This window comes from Staurois parvus, unplaced genomic scaffold, assembly GCF_062004578.1.
Source record: "Staurois parvus isolate SC_StPar_1 unplaced genomic scaffold, SC_StPar_1.0 ptg002576l, whole genome shotgun sequence".
In the NCBI taxonomy this organism is placed as follows: Eukaryota; Metazoa; Chordata; class Amphibia; order Anura; family Ranidae; genus Staurois; species Staurois parvus.
The window spans coordinates 21,814-42,500 of record NW_028320372.1 but is presented as its reverse complement, the minus strand read 5'-3'; the positions used below and the strand labels follow the sequence as shown (position 1 = coordinate 42,500).

Below are 20,687 nucleotides of genomic sequence, written 5' to 3'. Positions count from 1 at the left end.
GACCCAGTGATGACATCACTGGGTATAAAATCAAGTATGTCATGAAAACAGGTTTTATTTAAAAACTTTATTAACATGTTGATGGGGGAACATACGAACAAATGAAACATCAGCTTCGCCATTACACCGCGGAACATCCGTGTTGTTGCAGCCAATCAAATCTGGGAAAATGGCTGCCGTGGGTCCCCGTGTTATCATTCTGTCCTGTCCACATCCGCAGCACACAGCCGTTCCGTGGAGTTCAGACGTAACGCATGTAAAATGCACACGTGTGAGCGGGTCGGGTGTGGCTCTGGGTGCCCATCCCCCACACCGAGCGTTACATCGATCGCCGGCCGTCACAAGCCCCCGCCATGGGATTCGTCCTCTGCCTGGGACCGGCTCATCTTCTCCCGGACCGTCGCTGGCAATGTCGGGTCCGTGAAATAGTCTGCAAAGCAAAACAACTGGTCAGCGCTGTCTGTGCTCCGCCCACACCCCGCCCTCTTCTAAAGGCGACCTGTCACTCACTTTACATGTCGGCCAATGAATTCCCGACAACGTACAGCGCCAATCCCACCTACAGTCAGTGACCTGGGATGTCACCAGTCTGCTGCAGGCAGGAGGAGTCATGTCCTCAGTCTCCTCCCCCAGTGATCAGACTGTACATTGTAACTTTGTAGAAGGAGGAGGAGGGGTGTCCTCAGTCTCCCCTCCCCCAGTGATCAGACTGTACATTGTACCTTTGTAGACAGAGGAGGAGTCATTTCCTCAGTCTCCTCCCCCAGTGATCAGACTGTACATTGTAACTTTGTAGAAGGAGGAGGAGGCATTTCCTCAGTCTCCTCCCCCAGTGATCAGACTCTACATTGTAACTTTGTAGAAGGAGGGGGAAGCATTTCCTCAGTCTCCTCCCCCAGTGATCAGACTGTACATTGTAACTTTGTAGAAGGAGGAGGAAGCATTTCCTCAGTCTCCTCCCCCAGTGATCAGACTGTACATTGTAACTTTGTAGAAGGAGGAGGAGGCGGCATTTCCTCAGTCCCCCTCCCCCAGTGATCAGACTGTACATTGTAACTTTGTAGAAGGAGGAGGAGGCATTTCCTCAGTCTCCTCCCCCAGTGATCAGACTGTACATTGTACCTTTGTAGGAGGAGGCATTTCCTCAGTCTCCCCTCCCCCAGTGATCAGACTGTACATTGTAACTTTGTAGGAGGAGGCATTTCCTCAGTCTCCTCCCCCAGTGATCAGACTGAACATTGTACCTTTGTAGGAGGAGGAGGAGGCATTTCCTCAGTCTCCTCCCCCAGTGATCAGACTGTACATTGTACCTTTGTAGGAGGAGGCATTTCCTCAGTCTCCCCTCCTCATGATGGAGAAATGAGGCCAATACGCCATGCTTGGCTCATACGGGGTTAACGCCCCCTTGTATTGGCACCTATTGGGGGGGGGTGAATGCCGCCTGGACTCTGGCACTTGCGGGGTTACTGCCGGCGTCTCTCCGGTACAGCACGGGTTAACGCTGGGTGCTGGGAACGGCGCTCTCTTCTCGTCGCCATGGTAACAGGTGCCTGTGCGGTCCCGTATAACCACATTACATGCCTATAATATGATTTAATAAGGGGCCCTATTGGATCTTCTGGGGCCGTCTGGTTCCTGTCAGCAGCTGGAGTCACCGTTGGTCGGGGGAGGGGGGGGTCCGATACGACCCGAGGAAAGACCCCGGGCGCCCGCTGCGGTCAGGACCTCCCTGAAGGGTGATTTACTGACGCCCGGAACACGAAACGTCAGATATTATCCTTCCCGGATCTCCGGGGACAATTATCCAGATGTAATGGCCCCTCCCCCCCCCCCATGCTTCCTGCTCTGTATGGTGTGGCATCACGGTCACCCCCCCCCAGGTATGATGGGAACATGTGACCGCCATCATTCGTGTTCATTCTAGTCATGTGACCCCCCCGCCTCTCTATAATTGGCACATTATCTAACATCGTGTTCCAAATATAAAGCCAATCGCGTCACCTTCCCTCCTTCTGCATTCCTCATCTTCTTACAAAATGACTGTCCTTTCAGGGTTTCATCCCTCCAACTGCCATTTTTTTTTTATGGGATGAGGTCTGACAGCACTGATCTTGCCTTTCCAGGGACCCATCCCACTGGATCGAATATCTCTTTACATTGGAGCGAACGGTTTTATCAATTACCCTGACGAAGGGGGATACCTGACCTCGAAACGTGTCGGATTCCTCTCCTAATTTCTTGTCACGTGCAATAAAGACTTGAAGGACACTCTCTTCCTTCTTTACAGTCTTCAGACTATTCCCGGGACCCCCCAAGGTACCCCGGTTGACAGAGCGCTGCCTCTACATTTCAGGCCTCATCTGAGAATCTGAGTCCTGAAGAAAGGGGGGTGTCCGATCCTGAAACACGTTGGCTTCTCCCCATTTCCTACCACATGCAGTAAAGACTTGAGGGGTGCTCTCATCCTTGTTTACATTCTTCAGACTATTCCCGGGACCCCCCAAGGTACCCCAATTGACAGAGCGCTGCCTCTACATTTTAGGCCGAATCTGAGTCCTAAAGAAGGGGGGGTGTCCGACCCTGAAACACGTTGGCTTCTTCTCCCCATTTCTTGCCACATGCAGTAAAGACTTGGAGTGTTCTCATCCTTCTTTACATTCTTCAGACCTTTCCCGGGACCCTCAAGGTACCCCAGTTGACAGAGCGCTGCCTCTACATTTCAGGCCTCATATAAGCATCTGAGTCCTGAAGAAAGGGGGGTGGCTGACCCTGAAACATGCTGGCTTCTCCCCATTTCTTGCCACATGCAGTAAAGACTTGAAGGACGCTCTCTTCCTTGTTTACATTCTTCAGACCTTTCCCTGAACCTCCAAGGTACCCCGGTTGACAAAGTCTCAAATTTAGGCCCCATCTTGCCCTGACAAAGGGGGGTGTCTGACCCTGAAACGTGTTGGCTTCTCATTTCTGTTCAAATGCAGTAACGACTTCAGGAACACTCTTGTCCTTGTTTACATTCTTCAGACCACCAAGGTGCCCCAACTGAAAGGGCGCTGCCTCTACATGTTACATTTTAGGTTCCATCTGAGAAGGGGGGGTGTCTGACCCTGAAACACGTTGGCTTCTTCTCCCCATTTCTTGCCACATGCAATAAAGACTTGAAGGACCCTCTCATCCTTCTTTACAGTCTTCAGACCTTTCCTGGGACCCCCCAAGGTACCCCAGTTGACAGAGCGCTGCCTCTACATTTTAGGCCTCATCTGAGAATCTAAGCCCTGAAGAAGGGGGGTGTCTGACCCTGAAACACGCTGACTTCTTCTCCCCATTTCTTACCACATGCAGTAAAGACTTGAGGGGTGCTCTCTCCCTTGTCTACATTCTTTAGACTATTCCCGGGACCCCCCAAGGTACCCCAGTTGACAGAGCGCTGCCTCTACATTTTAGGCCACATCTGAGTCCTGAAAAAGGGGGGGTGTCCGACCCTGAAACACGTTGGCTTCTTCTCCCCATTTCTTGTCACATGCAGTAAAGACTTGAAGGACGCTCTCATCCTTCTTTACATTCTTCAGACCTTTCCCGGGACCACCAAGGTACCCAGGTTGATAGAGCACTGCTTATAAAGTTTCAAATTTAGGCCCCATCTGAACCCTGACAAAAGGGGGGTGTCCGACCTTGAAACACGTTGGCTTCTTCTCCCCATTTCTTGCCACATGCAGCAAAGACTTGAGGGGTGCTCTCTTCCTTGTCTACATTCTTTAGACTATTCCTGGGACCCCCCAAGGTACCCCAGTTGACAGAGCGCTGCCTCTACATTTTAGGCCACATCTGAGTCCTGAAAAAGGGGGGTGTCCGACCCTGAAACACGTTGGCTTCTCCCCATTTCTTGCCACATGCAGTAAAGACTTGAAGGACGCTCTCTCCTTCTTTACATTCTTCAGACCTTTCCCGGGACCTCCAAGGTACCCAGGTTGATAGAGCTCTGCTTATAAAGTTTCAAATTTAGGCCCCATCTGAACCCTGACAAAGGGGGGTGTCCGACCTTGAAACACGTTGGCTTCTTCTCCCCATTTCTTGCCACATGCAGCAAAGACTTGAAGGGTGCTCTCTTCCTTGTTTACATTCTTCAGACTATGCCCGGGACCCCCCTAAGGTACCCCAGTTGACAGAGCGCTGCCTCTACATTTTAGGCCTCATCTGAGAATCTAAGCCCTGAAGAAGGGGGGTGTCTGACCCTGAAACACGCTGACTTCTTCTCCCCATTTCTTACCACATGCAGTAAAGACTTGAGGGGTGCTCTCTCCCTTGTCTACATTCTTTAGACTATTCCCGGGACCCCCCAAGGTACCCCAGTTGACAGAGCGCTGCCTCTACATTTTAGGCCACATCTGAGTCCTGAAAAAGGGGGGGTGTCCGACCCTGAAACACGTTGGCTTCTTCTCCCCATTTCTTGTCACATGCAGTAAAGACTTGAAGGACGCTCTCATCCTTCTTTACATTCTTCAGACCTTTCCCGGGACCACCAAGGTACCCAGGTTGATAGAGCACTGCTTATAAAGTTTCAAATTTAGGCCCCATCTGAACCCTGACAAAAGGGGGGTGTCCGACCTTGAAACACGTTGGCTTCTTCTCCCCATTTCTTGCCACATGCAGCAAAGACTTGAAGGGTGCTCTCTGCCTTGTTTACATTCTTCAGACTATTCCCGGGACCCCCCCAAGGTACCCCAGTTGACAGAGCGCTGCCTATACATTTTAGGCCTCATCTGAGAATCTGAGTCCTGAAGAAGGGGGGGTGTCTGACCCTGAAACACGTTGGCTTCTTCTCCCCATTTCTTGCCACATGCAGTAAAGACTTGAGGGGTGCTCTCTTCCTTGTCTACATTCTTTAGACTATTCCTGGGACCCCCCAAGGTACCCCAGTTGACAGAGCGCTGCCTCTACATTTTAGGCCACATCTGAGTCCTGAAAAAGGGGGGTGTCCGACCCTGAAACACGTTGGCTTCTCCCCATTTCTTGCCACATGCAGTAAAGACTTGAAGGACGCTCTCTCCTTCTTTACATTCTTCAGACCTTTCCCGGGACCTCCAAGGTACCCAGGTTGATAGAGCTCTGCTTATAAAGTTTCAAATTTAGGCCCCATCTGAACCCTGACAAAGGGGGGTGTCCGACCTTGAAACACGTTGGCTTCTTCTCCCCATTTCTTGCCACATGCAGCAAAGACTTGAAGGGTGCTCTCTTCCTTGTTTACATTCTTCAGACTATGCCCGGGACCCCCCTAAGGTACCCCAGTTGACAGAGCGCTGCCTATACATTTTAGGCCTCATCTGAGAATCTGAGTCCTGAAGAAGGGGGGGTGTCTGACCCTGAAACACGTTGGCTTCTTCTCCCCATTTCTTGCCACATGCAGTAAAGACTTGAAGGATGCTCTCATCCTTCTTTACATTCTTCAGACCTTTCCCGGGACCTCCAAGGTACCCAGGTTGATAGAGCACTGCTTGTAAAGTTTCAAATTTAGGCCCCATCTGAACCCTGACAAAAGGGGGGTGTCCGACCTTGAAACACGTTGGCTTCTTCTCCCCATTTCTTGCCACATGCAGCAAAGACTTGAAGGGTGCTCTCTGCCTTGTTTACATTCTTCAGACTATTCCCGGGACCCCCCCAAGGTACCCCAGTTGACAGAGCGCTGCCTATACATTTTAGGCCTCATCTGAGAATCTGAGTCCTGAAGAAGGGGGGGTGTCTGACCCTGAAACACGTTGGCTTCTTCTCCCCATTTCTTGCCACATGCAGTAAAGACTTGAGGGGTGCTCTCTTCCTTGTCTACATTCTTTAGACTATTCCTGGGACCCCCCAAGGTACCCCAGTTGACAGAGCGCTGCCTCTACATTTTAGGCCACATCTGAGTCCTGAAAAAGGGGGGTGTCCGACCCTGAAACACGTTGGCTTCTCCCCATTTCTTGCCACATGCAGTAAAGACTTGAAGGACGCTCTCTCCTTCTTTACATTCTTCAGACCTTTCCCGGGACCTCCAAGGTACCCAGGTTGATAGAGCTCTGCTTATAAAGTTTCAAATTTAGGCCCCATCTGAACCCTGACAAAGGGGGGTGTCCGACCTTGAAACACGTTGGCTTCTTCTCCCCATTTCTTGCCACATGCAGCAAAGACTTGAAGGGTGCTCTCTTCCTTGTTTACATTCTTCAGACTATGCCCGGGACCCCCCTAAGGTACCCCAGTTGACAGAGCGCTGCCTATACATTTTAGGCCTCATCTGAGAATCTGAGTCCTGAAGAAGGGGGGGTGTCTGACCCTGAAACACGTTGGCTTCTTCTCCCCATTTCTTGCCACATGCAGTAAAGACTTGAAGGATGCTCTCATCCTTCTTTACATTCTTCAGACCTTTCCCGGGACCTCCAAGGTACCCAGGTTGATAGAGCACTGCTTGTAAAGTTTCAAATTTAGGCCCCATCTGAACCCTGACAAAAGGGGGGTGTCTGACCCCGAAACGTGTTGGCTTCTCATTTTTCTTCAAATGCAGTAACGACTTCAGGGGCACTCTTGTCCTTGTTTACATTCTTCAGACCACCAACTGAAAGAGCGCTGCCTATACATTTTCAATTTTAGGCTCCATCTGAACCCTGATAAAGGGGGTGTCTGAAACCGAAACGTGTCGTCTTCTTCTCCTAGGGGCCCGTCTTTCCCTTACCTCCGTCCCTGCGCTCTGCCAACATACTAAATGTTTTACTGGACACCCTGTGAGCTCATAGATGAAATCGCTCCAGCCTGATAAGCTGTGCGCATTTCAGTCCACAGCAACCTCAGCAGAGGAGAAGCAGAGCATGCTGGGAACTGCACACCATTCACGTGACACCGGAGTCTGGGATTCATAGCTACGGAGTCATATTAGGAAGTAAATAGATAGAAAAGTGAGGTGTTGATCCCTAGAAGGTCTACGGGATGGGAGAACCAACCTGGGGGCATAAGAAGAGTGGCACCCAATGACCTCCAGGTGGGCCTGGCTGCTATTGAACCCAGCCTGCTACTCCACCAATGGCCAATGGGCACACCACCTGAATTTAGAACCAGGAACATGGGCAATTGCCCAATTTTTCAGGAACAGCAGACCCCCTCCCCCCCTTCATTCAGCCATAATTCCTGTGTTATTAGACAGCAAAGGGCGATCAATATTTTCCCAGCAGCTGCTCCATTCTACGCCATCCTGACTGACGATGACAAAGGACCTGCTACACCAAACACACAGCAGGATCTAGCGGTGAAGGCCAGACGCCTCACTGCCGTTCCTTTTCCTGCTTCCTCTTCTACCTTCAAATGTTGAAGCTCAATGGTAGAAAGAGAAAAATGGCCAAAAAGAGGAAAAAAATGGATTACGCCAAGTTAACACCAATAACCCCGTGCTGACTTCCTCTGGATCTCTCTTCTTCTGGGTCACCACTTCCCATTGACACCTCCAGAACTTCTCCCATGCTACTCTCCTATAGACTTCTCTTCTTCCGGGTCATCATTCCCTTGTCACACCCCAAGGACGTCTCTGATGCCTTCCTCCTCCTCTGGATCTCCCATGCTACTCTCCTATAGACTTCTCTTCTTCCGGGTCATCATTCCCTTGTCACACCCCAAGGACGTCTCTGATGCCTTCCTCCGTCTCTGGATCTCTCTTCTTCTGGGTCACCACTTCCCACTGACACCTCCAGAACTTCTCCCATGCTACTCTCCTATAGACTTCTCTTCTTCCGCGTTATCATTTCCCTGTCACAACCCAAGGACGTCTCTAATGCCTTCCTCCTCCTCCTCTGGATCTCCCATGCTACTCGCCTGTAGACTTTTCTTCTTCCGGGTCATCATTTCCCGGTCACACCCCAAGGACGTCTCTAATGCCTTCCTCCTCCTCTGGATCTCTCTTCTTCTGGGTCACCACTTCCCATTGACACCTCCAGAACTTCTCCCATGCTACTCTCCTATAGATTTCTCTTCTTCCGGGTCATCATTTCTCTGTCACACCCCAAGGACGTCTCTAATGCTTTCCTCCTCCTCTGGATCTCCCATGCTACTCTCCTATATACTTCTCTTCTTCTGGGTCATCATTCCCCTGTCACACCCCAAGGACGTCTCTAATGCCTTCCTCCTCCTCTGGATCTCTCTTCTTCTGGGTCACCATTTCCCACTGACACCTCCAGAACTTCTCCCATGCTACTCTCCTTTAGACTTCTTTTCCCTTGTCATCCTTTCCCAGTCACACCCCAAGGACATCTCTAATGCCTTTCTCCGTCTCTGGATCTCTCTTCTTCCGAGTCATCATTCCCCTGTCACACCCCAAGGACGTCTCTAATGCCTTCATCCTCCTCTGGATCTCTCTTCTGGGTCACCACTTCCCATTGACACCTCCAGAACGTCTCCCAGGCTACTCTCCTGTAGACTTCTCTTCTTCCGGGTCATCATTCCCTTGTCACACCCCAAGGACGTCTCTGATGCCTTCCTCCGTCTCTGGATCTCTCTTCTTCTGGGTCACCACTTCCCACTGACACCTCCAGAACTTCTCCCATGCTACTCTCCTATAGACTTCTTTTCCCTTGTCATCCTTTCCCAGTCACACCCCAAGGACATCTCTAATGCCTTCCTCCTCCTCTGGATCTCTCTTCTTCTGGGTCACCACTTCCCATTGACACCTCCAGAACTTCTCCCATGCTACTCTCCTATAGACTTCTCTTCTTCCGGGTCATCATTCCCCAGTCACACCCCAAGGACGTCTCTAATGCCTTCCTCCTCCTCTGGATCTCTCTTCTTCTGGGTCACCACTTCCCATTGACACCTCCAGAACTTCTCCCATGCTACTCTCCTATAGACTTCTCTTCTTCCGCGTTATCATTTCCCTGTCACAACCCAAGGACGTCTCTAATGCCTTCCTCCTCCTCTGGATCTCCCATGCTACTCTCCTATAGATTTCTCTTCTTCCGGGTCATCATTTCCCTGTCACACCCAAAGGACGGCTCTAATGCCTTCCTCCTCCTCTGGATCTCTCTTCTTCTGGGTCACCACTTCCCATTGACACCTCCAGAACTTATCCCATCCTACCATCCTATAGACTTCTCTTCTTCCGGGTCATCATTTCCCAGTCACACCCCAAGGACGTCTCTAATGCCTTCCTCCTCCTCTGGATCTCTTTTCTTCTGGGTCACCACTTCCCATTGACATCTCCAGAACGTCTCCCAGGCTACTCTCCTGTAGACTTCTCTTCTTCCGGGTCATCATTTCCCGGTCACACCCCAATGACGTCTCTAATGCCTTCCTCCTCCTCTGGATCTCTCTTCTTCTGGGTCACCACTTCCCACTGACACCTCCAGAACTTCTCCCATGCTACTCTCCTATAGACTTCTTTTCCCTAGTCATCCTTTCCCAGTCACACCCCAAGGACATCTCTAATGCCTTTCTCCTCCTCTGGATCTCTCTTCTGGGTCACCACTTCCCATTGACACCTCCAGAACTTATCCCATGCTACTCTCCTATAGATTTCTCTTCTTCCGGGTCATCATTCCCCAGTCACACCCCAAGGACGTCTCTAATGCCTTCCTCCTTCTCTGGATCTCTCTTCTTCTGGGTCACCACTTCCCATTGACACCTCCAGAACTTATCCCATGCTACCCTTCTATAGACTTCTCTTCTTCCGGGTCATCATTTCCCAGTCACACCCCAAGGACGTCTTCCTCCTCCTCTGGATCTCTCTTCTGGGTCACCACTTCCCATTGACACCTCCAGAACTTCTCCCAGGCTACTCTCCTATAGACTCCTCTTCTTCCGGGTCATCATTCCCCTGTCACACCCCAAGGACGTCTCTAATGCCTTCCTCCTCCTCTGGATCTCTCTTCTGGGTCACCACTTCCCATTGACACCTCCAGAACTTTTCCCAGGCTACTCTCCTGTAGACTTCTCTTCTTCCGGGTCATCATTCCCCTGTCACACCCCAAGGACGTCTCTAATGCCTTCCTCCTTCTCTGGATCTCTCTTCCTCCAAGTCACCTCTTCCCAATCACACCTTTCGGACTTCTCTGGATCTCACCTCCTCTGTGGCACAACTGCCCAATCACACCCTAGAACATCGGATATGCTGCCCTCCTTTTCTGGATTCCTCTTCCCAGTCCCACCTCCAGGACCTCCCCCATGCCACAGCGTTCTAGAGCTTTATTCTTATGGGTCATCATTTCCCAGTGACCCCCCAAAAAATGTCTCCCATGCTGCTCTACTCTGGCATTCTCTTCCTCCAGGACACCACTGACCAATCACACCTCCAGAACTTGCTGCACTCCTCCAGATCTCTAAATTTGGTTTGCCGTTTCCAATTCACACCCCAAGGACTTCTCAAGTGCCCTTTTTATCTGGATCTCTCTTCTTCTGGGTCACCACTTCTCAATCACAACCCCAGAACTGCTCCTATGCTGCTCTCCTCCTCTGGATCTCTCTTCCTCAGGGTCACCACTTTCCAGGCACACCTCCAGAACTTTTCCCATGCCTCCATATTTTTTCTTTTTATCATTTCCAAATCACACCCCAAGGACTTCTTAAATGCTGCTCTCCTCTGGATCTCTCTTTCTCCAGGTCACTACTTCCTAATTACAAACCCAGAACTCCTCCCATGTGGTTCTCCTTTGCATCTCTCTTCATCTGGGTCACCATTTCCCAGTCATACCTCCTGAATTTTTCCCATGCTGCACTCCTCCAGATTCATCTTCTGGGTCACTATTTCCCAATCACACCCAAGGACTTCTCAAATGCTGCCCTCCTTCTCTGGATGTCTCTTCCTCCAGGTCACCACTCCCCAATCAAAACATCAAGGACTTCTCTATTGCTGCTTTCCTCTGGATCTCTCTTCAACCAGGTCAACACATCCCAATCAGAACCCCAGAACTTCTCCCATGCTGCAGGCCTCTAGATTTTTTTCTTCTTCTGGTCCACTATTTCCAAATCACATCCCAAGGACTTCTTAAATGCTGCTGTCCTTCTCTGGATCTCTCTTCCTCAAAGTCACCACCTCCTAATCACAACCTCAGAACGTCTCTGGATCTCTCTTCCTCCAAGTCACCACTTTCCAATTACAACCTCAGAACTTCTCTGGGAAGGGGTGACTTGGAGGAAGAGGGATCCAGAGAAGTTCTGAGGTTGTAATTGGAAAGTGGTGACTTGGAGGAAGAGAGATCCAGAGGAGTTCTGAGGTTATGATTGGGCAGTGGTGACTTGGAGGAAGAGAGATCCAGTGGAGTTCTGTGGTTGTGATTGGGAAGGGGTGACTTGGAGGAAGAGGGATCCAATCATAACCTCAGAACTCCTCTGGATCTCTCTTCCTCTAAGTCACCACTTTCCAATTACAACCTCAGAACTTCTCTGGATCCCTCTTCCTCCAGGTCACCACTTCCCAATCACAACCCCGGAACTTCTCTGGATCCCTCTTCCTCCAGGTCACCACTTCCCAATCACAACCACAGAACTCCTCTGGATCTCTCTTCCTCCAAGTCACCACTTCCCAATTACAACCTCAGAACTCCTCTGGATCTCTCTTCTTCCACGTCACCACTTCCTAATCACAACCCCGTAACTTCTGCCATGCTGCCCTCCTCTGAATCTCTCTTTCCAGTCACATCCCCAAGACTTCTCCCATGCTGTTCTCCTTCTCTGGGACTCTCTTTCCCCAGGTAACTATTTCTCATTCACACCTCCAGGACTTCTCCCATGCTGCTCCTTCTTATCTCGTACTTCTCGCCACCCTCAGAACACACATCTTCAGTGTTTGGAACTCTCTCTTCACATCATTTTTCCCCGTAGGTTCACCGTTTCTTTTAGACTGTAAGCTCTTGGGGCAGGATTCACCTCAGTACCTCCCTCCGAAGCTTTGCTTCTCACGCCCCATCCCAGCCTTATCATCACACACATGGGAGGGCCGGTCTGTGGTGACACCAATTATCCTCCAAACATGGAGACGGCCATACACACTCCAACCAGCCGGTGTCCTTACTGGATTGTGACTCCAGGGCACCGGTGCCCAATGCAGAACCGCGCTGCACTCCTGGATGGCTGCCTGGACACACCCACCGGACGAGGTGTTTATCCTGCCCGCCGTCTCCTACGCTGGGCCCAGGGCTGTGTTCTGCCAGTAATTGAATTCATTAAGGTTCACATCCGCCTTCCTCGTCGGCCTCAGACTGAGATGTCCCTGCGGACGTGAATACCCACCCAGCGCCCATGTCTCCTAGCCGGGAGAACTTAACTGTGTCCCTGCCAGGGAGGGCCTTGGGTTGGGTATGGTCAGCTGAGAGGGAATCGGTCATGGCCGGGCTTTAACATTCAATTCAATACAACCCCGATCACTAATATTCCTGATAACCCTTAACATGTGGATGACTGAAGGGGAGGAGCCGGTACACCTGTGCAAGACTGAAGGGGAGGAGCCGATACACCTGTGCAAGACTGGAGTGGAGGAGCCGGTACACCTGTGCAAGACTGAAGGGGAGGAGCCGGTACACCTGTGCAAGACTGGAGGGGAGGAGCCGGTACACCTGTGCAAGACTGGAGTGGAGGAGCCGGTACACCTGTGCAAGACTGAAGGGGAGGAGCCGGTACACCTGTGCAAGACTGGAGGGGAGGAGCCGGTACACCTGTGCAAGACTGGAGTGGAGGAGCCGGTACACCTGTGCAAGACTGAAGGGGAGGAGCCGGTACACCTGTGCAAGACTGGAGGGGAGGAGCCAGTACACCTGTGCAAGACTGAAGGGGAGGAGCCGGTACACCTGTGCAAGACTGAAGGAGAGGAGCCGGTACACCTGTGCAAGACTGGAGGGGAGGGGAGGAGCCGGTACACCTGTGCAAGACTGGAGGGGAGGAGCCGGTACACCTGTGCAAGACTGGGGGGGAGGAGCCGGTACACCTGTGCAAGACTGGGGGGGAGGAGCCGGTACATCTTTTCAAGACTGGAGGGGAGGAGCCGGTACACCTGTGCAAGGCTGAAGGGGAGGAGCCGGTACACCTGTGCAAGGCTGAAGGGGAGGAGCCGGTACACCTGTGCAAGACTGAAGGGGAGGAGCCGGTACACATGTGCAAGACTGGAGGGGAGGAGCCGGTACACCTGTGCAAGACTGAAGGGGAGGAGCCGGGACACCTGTACAAGACTGGAGGGGAGGAGCCGGTACACCTGTGCAAGAACGAAGGGGAGGAGCCGGTACACCTGTGCAAGAACGAAGGGGAGGAGCCGGTACACCTGTGCAAGACTGAAGGGGAGGAGCCAGTACAACCGGAGGATGGGGGTAAGATTTAAGTGACATGCCCGGACCAATCTCTGTAAGGACATGAAAAAAAACAACATATACCGTACATATATATATATATATATTGCTATAATTGTACTGATGTAGGACCGACCAATGAGATCCTTGCCTAGGCCCAGCCATGACCGGTCCTCTTGAACCCGCCGTGACACAGACAATAGCCCCTGGTTCCCCCTCTGATGAGATATCAGCGCTCAGCTATCACAGACATTCATTTCCCTGACGTCTCTCACTTCTTAATTACTTTTTGCTCGCGATGTTAATAAACGTTTCCATTACTGCCGGAGACGCGCCTTCTGTGACTCGGATTCCTAGCACAGCCTTAGTTAAGACCGAACAAGGCGCTGAGATTGGATGGAGGGAACTCCCGACAAATGGAAACGATTCCATATCTGAAGTTGTAAACGCGTCCTTATTAGAAACATTTCCTCTCGCTTCCTGTCCCGGTGACACCAGGATGAGAGAGAATATGGGTGCCACCAAAACAGGAAGACATGGTGATCAATAAAAGCCTTAGGGATGTTCTAACCCCTCTCATCTCCACTAGACAAGATGTGATTTGTTGCCATCTCTGTCCCCATTGGAGAGATATCCAATCACTTCCTGTTCTTGTGACACCTTGTCATTGGGACAGGAGATGAGGGAAAATCTCCCCAATGAACGGTCTAGCAGAGTGCTGGAGACCAGCGAATGATGGTGGAGAATGCTGGAGAGCGATGAAAATCAGGAAGAATGCTGGGTACCAATGAACTCTCAAGGAGAGTGCTGGAGACCAGTGAATGGTGGTGGAGAGTCCTGGGGACCATTGAATGATGGTGGAGATTCCTGGGGGCCATTGAATGATGGTGGAGAGTCATGGGGACCACTGAATGGTGGTGGAGAGTCCTGGGGACCACTGAATGGTGGTGGAGAGTCCTGGGGACCACTGAATGATGGTGGAGAGTCCTGGGGACCATTGAATGATGGTGGAGATTCCTGGGGGCCATTGAATGATGGTGGAGATTCCTGGGGGCCATTGAATGATGGTGGAGAGTGCTGGAGACCAGTGAATGGTGGTGGAGAGTCATGGGGACCACTGAATGGTGGTGGAGAGTACTGGGGACCACTGAATAATGGTGGAGAGTCCTGGGGACCACTGAATGATGGTGGAGAGTCCTGGGGACCACTGAATGATGGTGGAGAGTCCTGGGGACCACTGAATGATGGTGGAGAGTCCTGGGGACCACTGAATGATGGTGGAGAGTCCTGGGGACCATTGCATGATGGTGGAGAGTCCTGGGGACCATTGAATGATGGTGGAGGGACCTGAGGACCAGTGAATGATGGTGGAGAGTCCTGGGGACCATTGAACGATCAGGGAAAATGCTGGGGACCAAGGAATGATCCAAGAGAGTGTAGGAGGCAGGTGTGATCAGGGAGACCAAAGAACCATCAAAGATGTTGGTTTCCATCAGAGAGATATCCAATCACCTCCTGTTGTGACACCCTGTCATTGGGACAGGAAGTGAGGGAAAGTCTCCCCAATGAAGGATCAGACAGAGTGCTAGAGAATGCTGGAGAGCAATGAACGATCAGGGAAGGTGCAGCAGACCAATGAACGATCAGGGAGAGTGCTGCAGACCAATAGGGAGAAGCTGGGAATTGGGTGGTTCATGAGCGCTGCCGCTGGAGAGAAGCTGGGAATTGGGTGGTTCATGAGCGCTGCCGCTGGGGAGAAGCTGGGAATTGGGTGGTTTATGAGCGCTGCCGCTGGAGAGAAGCTGGGAATTGGGTGGTTCATGAGCGCTGCCGCTGGAGAGAAGCTGGGAATTGGGTGGTTCATGAGCGCTGCCGCTGGAGAGAAGCTGGGAATTGGGTGGTTCATGAGCGCTGCCGCTGGGGAGAAGCTGGGAATTGGGTGGTTCATGAGCGCTGCCGCTGGGGAGAAGCTGGGAATTGGGTGGTTTATGAGCGCTGCCTCTGGGGAGAAGCTGGGAATTGGGTGGCTCATGAGCGCTGCCGCTGGGGAGAAGCTGGGAATTGGGTGGCTCATGAGCGCTGCCGCTGGGGAGAAGCTGGGAATTGGGTGGTTTATGAGCGCTGCCGCTGGGGAGAAGCTGGGAATTGGGGGTTGATGAGCGCTGCCGCTGGGGAGAAGCTGGGAATTGGGTGGTTTATGAGCGCTGCCGCTGGGGAGAAGCTGGGAATTGGGGGTTGATGAGCGCTGCCGCTGGGGAGAAGCTGGGAATTGGGTGGTTTATGAGCGCTGCCGCTGGGGAGAAGCTGGGAATTGGTGGTTGATGAGCACTGCCGCTGGGGAGAAGCTGGGAATTGGGTGGTTCATGAGCGCTGCCGCTGGGGAGAAGCTGGGAATTGGGTGGTTCATGAGCGCTGCCGCTGGGGAGAAGCTGGGAATTGGGTGGTTCATGAGCGCTGCCGCTGGGGAGAAGCTGGGAATTGGGTGGTTCATGAGCACTGCCGCTGGGGAGAAGCTGGGAATTGGGTGGTTCATGAGCACTGACGCTCGCAGCACGCACCAGAAGGCAATTTGTGGCGTTAAATACAGTTTGTAAAATACGGGGCCCCGGGGACCGCAGGAAACGCATTCTCCTCCGTCTCTCCCGGGATCAATACGGACAGACGTCTCCCTAATCCATGAGAATCCACATCATTCCTGCTATTTGTCTTGACAGCTTTACGATACAAAGTATCCGTCATTGACGCGCCGCTGCGAGCGTGATGGACGAGGTGCGAGCGGGGATAATGTGTTTCTGTCCTGTCGTTCCTCGTCCTTCCGAGTGATGAAGTGTCTCTTCCCCCTCCTAATCTCCAGGACGCTGCGCTCCTCCCTCCGCATCCTCAATATTGGGAGCGCAAACATACGCGGGGACTGGTCCACCTGGCAGAAGGTTCAGGACGCAATGCACACCAATGAAGGCTAGAGAAAAATGCTGGAGACCAATGAACTACCAGAGAGAGTGCTGAAGACCAATGAAGGATCGGGAAGGATGCTGAAGACCAATGAAGAATCAGGAAGATTGCTGGACACCAATGAAGGAATAGGAAGGATGTTGAAGACCAATGAAGGATTGGGAAGGATGCTGAAGACCAATGAAGGGTCGGGAAGGATGCTGAAGACCAATGAAGGGTCGGGAAGGATGTTGAAGACCAATGAAGGGTCGGGAAGGATGTTGAAGACCAATGAAGAATTAGGAAGGATGCTGAAGAGCAATGAAGGATTAGGAAGGATGCTGGACACCAATGAAGGGTCGGGAAGGATGCTGGACACCAATGAAGGGTCGGGAAGGATGCTGAAGACCAATGAAGGGTCGGGAAGGATGCTGAAGACCAATGAAGGGTCGGGAAGGATGTTGAAGACCAATGAAGGATCGGGAAGGATGCTGAAGACCAATGAAAGATCGGGAAGGAAGCTGAAGACCAATGAAGGGTCGGAAAGGATGCTGGACACCAATGAAGGGTCGGGAAGGATGCTGAAGACCAATGAAGGATTGGGAAGGATGCTGAAGACCAATGAAGGGTCGGGAAGGATGCCGAAGACCAATGAAGGGTCGGGAAGGATGCCGAAGACCAATAAAGGATCGGGAAGGATGCCGAAGACCAATGAAGGATCGGGAAGGATGCCGAAGACCAATGAAGGATCGGGAAGGATGCCGAAGACCAATGAAGGATCGGGAAGGATGCCGAAGACCAATGAAGGATCGGGAAGAATACTAGAGGCCAATGAAGGATTAGTAGGAATGCTGGAGACCGATGAAGGATCGGGGAGAATGTTGAAGACCAATGAAGGATCGGGAAGTATGCTGGACACCAATGAAGGATCAGGAAGGATGTTGAAGACCAATGAAGGGTCGGGAAGGATGTTGAAGACCAATGAAGGATCAGGAAGGATGTTGAAGACCAATGAAGGATCAGGAAGGATGTTGAAGACCAATGAAGGGTCGGGAAGGATGCTGAAGACCAATGAAGGATCAGGAAGGATGTTGAAGACCAATGAAGGGTCGGGAAGGATGCTGAAGACCAATGAAGGATCGGGAAGGATGCTGGACACCAATGAAGGATCGGGAAGGATGCTGAAGAACAATGAAGGGTCGGGAAGGATGCTGGACACCAATGAAGGATCGGGAAGGATGCTGGACACCAATGAAGGATCGGGAAGGATGCTGAAGAACAATGAAGGGTCGGGAAGGATGCTGAAGACCAATGAAGGATCGGGAAGGATGCTGAACACCAATGAAGGGTCGGGAAGGATGCTGAAGACCAATGAAGGATCGGGAAGGATGCTGAACACCAATGAAGGGTCGGGAAGGATGCTGAAGACCAATGAAGGGTCGGGAAGGATGCTGAAGACCAATGAAGGATTGGGAAGGATGCTGAAGACCAATGAAGGGTCAGGAAGGATGCCGAAGACCAATGAAGGGTCGGGAAGGATGCCGAAGACCAATAAAGGATCGGGAAGGATGCCGAAGACCAATGAAGGATCGGGAAGGATGCCGAAGACCAATGAAGGATCGGGAAGGATGCCGAAGACCAATGAAGGATCGGGAAGGATGCCGAAGACCAATGAAGGATCGGGAAGGATGTCGAAGACCAATGAAGGATCGGGAAGAATACTAGAGGCCAATGAAGGATTAGTAGGAATGCTGGAGACCGATGAAGGATCGGGGAGAATGTTGAAGACCAATGAAGGATCGGGAAGGATGTTGAAGACCAATGAAGGATCGGGAAGTATGCTGGACACCAATGAAGGGTCGGGAAGGATGTTGAAGACCAATGAAGGATCAGGAAGGATGTTGAAGACCAATGAAGGGTCGGGAAGGATGCTGAAGACCAATGAAGGATCGGGAATTATGCTGGAACCAATGAAGGATCGGGGAGAGTGCTACAGAGCAATAAATGGTAAGAGAGTGTCGGAGACAAATTAATGATTAGAATGATTGTTGGAGATGGATGAAGGATCAGGGAGAAATATGGAGACCAAGGAGGAGTGCTGGAGACCAAGGAATGATCTGGTAGAATGTTGAAGACCAATGAAGGGTCGGGAAGGATGCCGAAGACCAATAAAGGATCGGGAAGGATGCCGAAGACCAATGAAGGATCGGGAAGGATGCCGAAGACCAATGAAATATTGGGAAGAATGCTGGAGACCAATGAAGGATCGTGAAGGATGCTGAAGACCAATGAAATATTGGGAAGAATGCTGGAGACCAATGAAGGATCGTGAAGGAGGCTGGAGAACCTGGTACATTTGAGGAGTGTGTTGTGGACCAATGAATGATCGGGGGCAATTGATGGAGACCAATGAATGATCGGGGGCAATTGATGGAGACCAATGAATGATCGGGGGCAATTGATGGAGACCAATGAATGATCGGGGGCAATTGATGGAGACCAATGAATGATCGGGGGCATCTGATGGAGACCAATGAATGATCGGGGGCATCTGATGGAGACCAATGAATGATCGGGGGCAATTGATGGGGACCAATGAATGATCGGGGGCAATTGATGGAGACCAATGAATGATCGGGGGAGAGTGTTGGAGAACAATGAACTGGGGACAGTCCCAGGGACCGATGAACGACCAGTGAACGTGCCTTACCTGCCGCGAACTCCCGGATGTTCTCAGGACGGTGGAGCAGAACCTCCCTAGAGAGAGACAGAGAGATGTGATTGGTTGGGGTCCTTTGGGGCCCTCAGTATGAAGCTGTGATTGGGGCAGATGTCGGTGTTGATGAGATGATAGTCACCGTATAAACGCAGACAGCAGGAGGCGCACTTCCTGGTGGCTCCGGAGGTAGCTCTCATTACCGATCCGAGTCTGGATCTGTGGGAGGAGAGAAGACACAGAGATCAGAGATCCAACCAATCACAGGAGACTCTGGATATACTGCCAATCCAAGAACATGACCGCGGGGAACAACCAATCAAATATCAGCAAGCTCAGATCTCCCAAAGTCATGGGGGGGGTATCAAACGATTGATTAGATCTCCCGGGGTCATTGTGGGGTGATGTTCAGTGTCGGGTGACACCACAAGTCCCAGCATGTTCAGGGGGTCGGGTGACACCACAAGTCCCAGCATGCTCAGGGGTCGGGTGACACCACAAATCCCAGCATGCTCAGGGGTCGGGTGACACCACAATTCCCAGCATGCTCAGCGTCGGGTGACACCACAATTCCCAGCATGCTCAGGGGTCGGGTGACACCACAAGTCCCAGCATGCTCAGCGTCGGGTGACACCACAAGTCCCAGCATGCTCAGCGTCGGGTGACACCACAAGTCCCAGCATGCTCAGGGGTCGGGTGACACCACAAGTCCCAGCATGCTCAGGGTCGGGTGACACCACAAGTCTCAGCATGCTCAGGGGTCGGGTGACACCACAAGTCCCAGCATGCTCAGGGGTCGGGTGACACCACAAGTCCCAGCATGCTCAGGGGTCGGGTGACACCACAAGTCCCAGCATGCTCAGGGTCGGGTGACACCACAAGTCTCAGGGGGTCCCTCTCACCCTCCAGGCCCTCAGCCGGCTCTCCTGCTCGCTGTTCAGGGCCCCGGGATCCTCCTCCGCCATCTTCTCCTCTCGGGGACGCTGAGCTGGTTGCTAGGGGGCGGAGAGTCACGTGACTGGCTGCGGCCCCGCCCTTCTGTTCTCGGGGAGATTGTCACCATGGAGACGGCTGAGCCAGGGGGAGTCCCGGGGTGACGTCATTAAACTGGAATGTGGGCGGAGCCTGACTGTCGGCCGCCGTGTCCTGGACCAGCCAATTAGGATTGTCCTTCAGGGGAGTGTGGTTACCAGGGGCAACAGAGGAGGAGACCGCCATCTCCATGGTGACAGCTCAGAGGACAGAATCCTGTCACATGATGTCCCCTCCCCCTGTACATCATATACCGTGTGCCCCTCCCCCTGTACATTATATACCGTGTGCCCCTCCCCCTGTACATCATATACTGTGCCCCTCCCCCTGTACATTATATACCGTGTGCCCCTCCCCCTGTACATTATATACCGTGTGCCCCTCCCCCTGTACATTATATACCGTGTGCCCCTCCCCCTGTACATTACATACCGTGCCCCTCCCCCTGTACATTATATAACGTGTGCCCCTCCCCCTGTACATTATATACCGTGTGCCCCTCCCCCTGTACATTATATACTGTGCCCCTCCCCCTGTACATTATATACCGTGTGCCCCTCCCCCTGTACATTATATACTGTGCCCCTCCTCCTGGTGTCCCCAGGGATTGTCGCTGTTCTCTGTTGTCACCGCTCTGCAGGAGATCACATGACCGGCCTGTCCCGGGAGATGACAGGAGTGTCCCCAGGTGACCCCACAACCCCCCCTCCCCCAATCAGCAGCTGGACTCCCAT

General features: G+C 52.1%; 1 protein-coding gene across 1 annotated transcript; it reads right to left on the bottom strand.

The window, feature by feature from the left end:
* Window positions 1-52: 52 nt before the first annotated feature.
* LOC149430624 (RIIa domain-containing protein 1-like) lies at window positions 53-20,081 on the bottom strand. The gene is made up of 4 exons (XM_089666181.1): window positions 19,824-20,081; window positions 19,064-19,140; window positions 18,916-18,962; window positions 53-430 (listed from the first exon to the last, which is right to left on the bottom strand). The coding sequence occupies exons 1-4, from the start codon at window positions 19,884-19,886 to the stop codon at window positions 339-341; spliced, it is 279 nt and encodes a 92-aa protein (XP_089522307.1). The 5' UTR covers window positions 19,887-20,081; the 3' UTR covers window positions 53-338.
* Between the last annotated feature and the right edge of the window lie 606 nt (window positions 20,082-20,687).

Bases quoted from the DNA above. Each gene is read 5' to 3' on its own strand.
- LOC149430624 (XM_089666181.1), bottom strand. From the start codon at position 19,886: ATGGCGGAGGAGGATCCCGGGGCCCTGAACAGCGAGCAGGAGAGCCGG. The intron at 19,141-19,823 runs GTGAGAGGGACC...CTCCTCCCACAG, and splicing joins GCCGGCTGAGGGCCTGGAGG to ATCCAGACTCGGATCGGTAA. The intron at 18,963-19,063 runs GTGACTATCATC...GTCTCTCTCTAG, and splicing joins CTGCTGTCTGCGTTTATACG to GGAGGTTCTGCTCCACCGTC.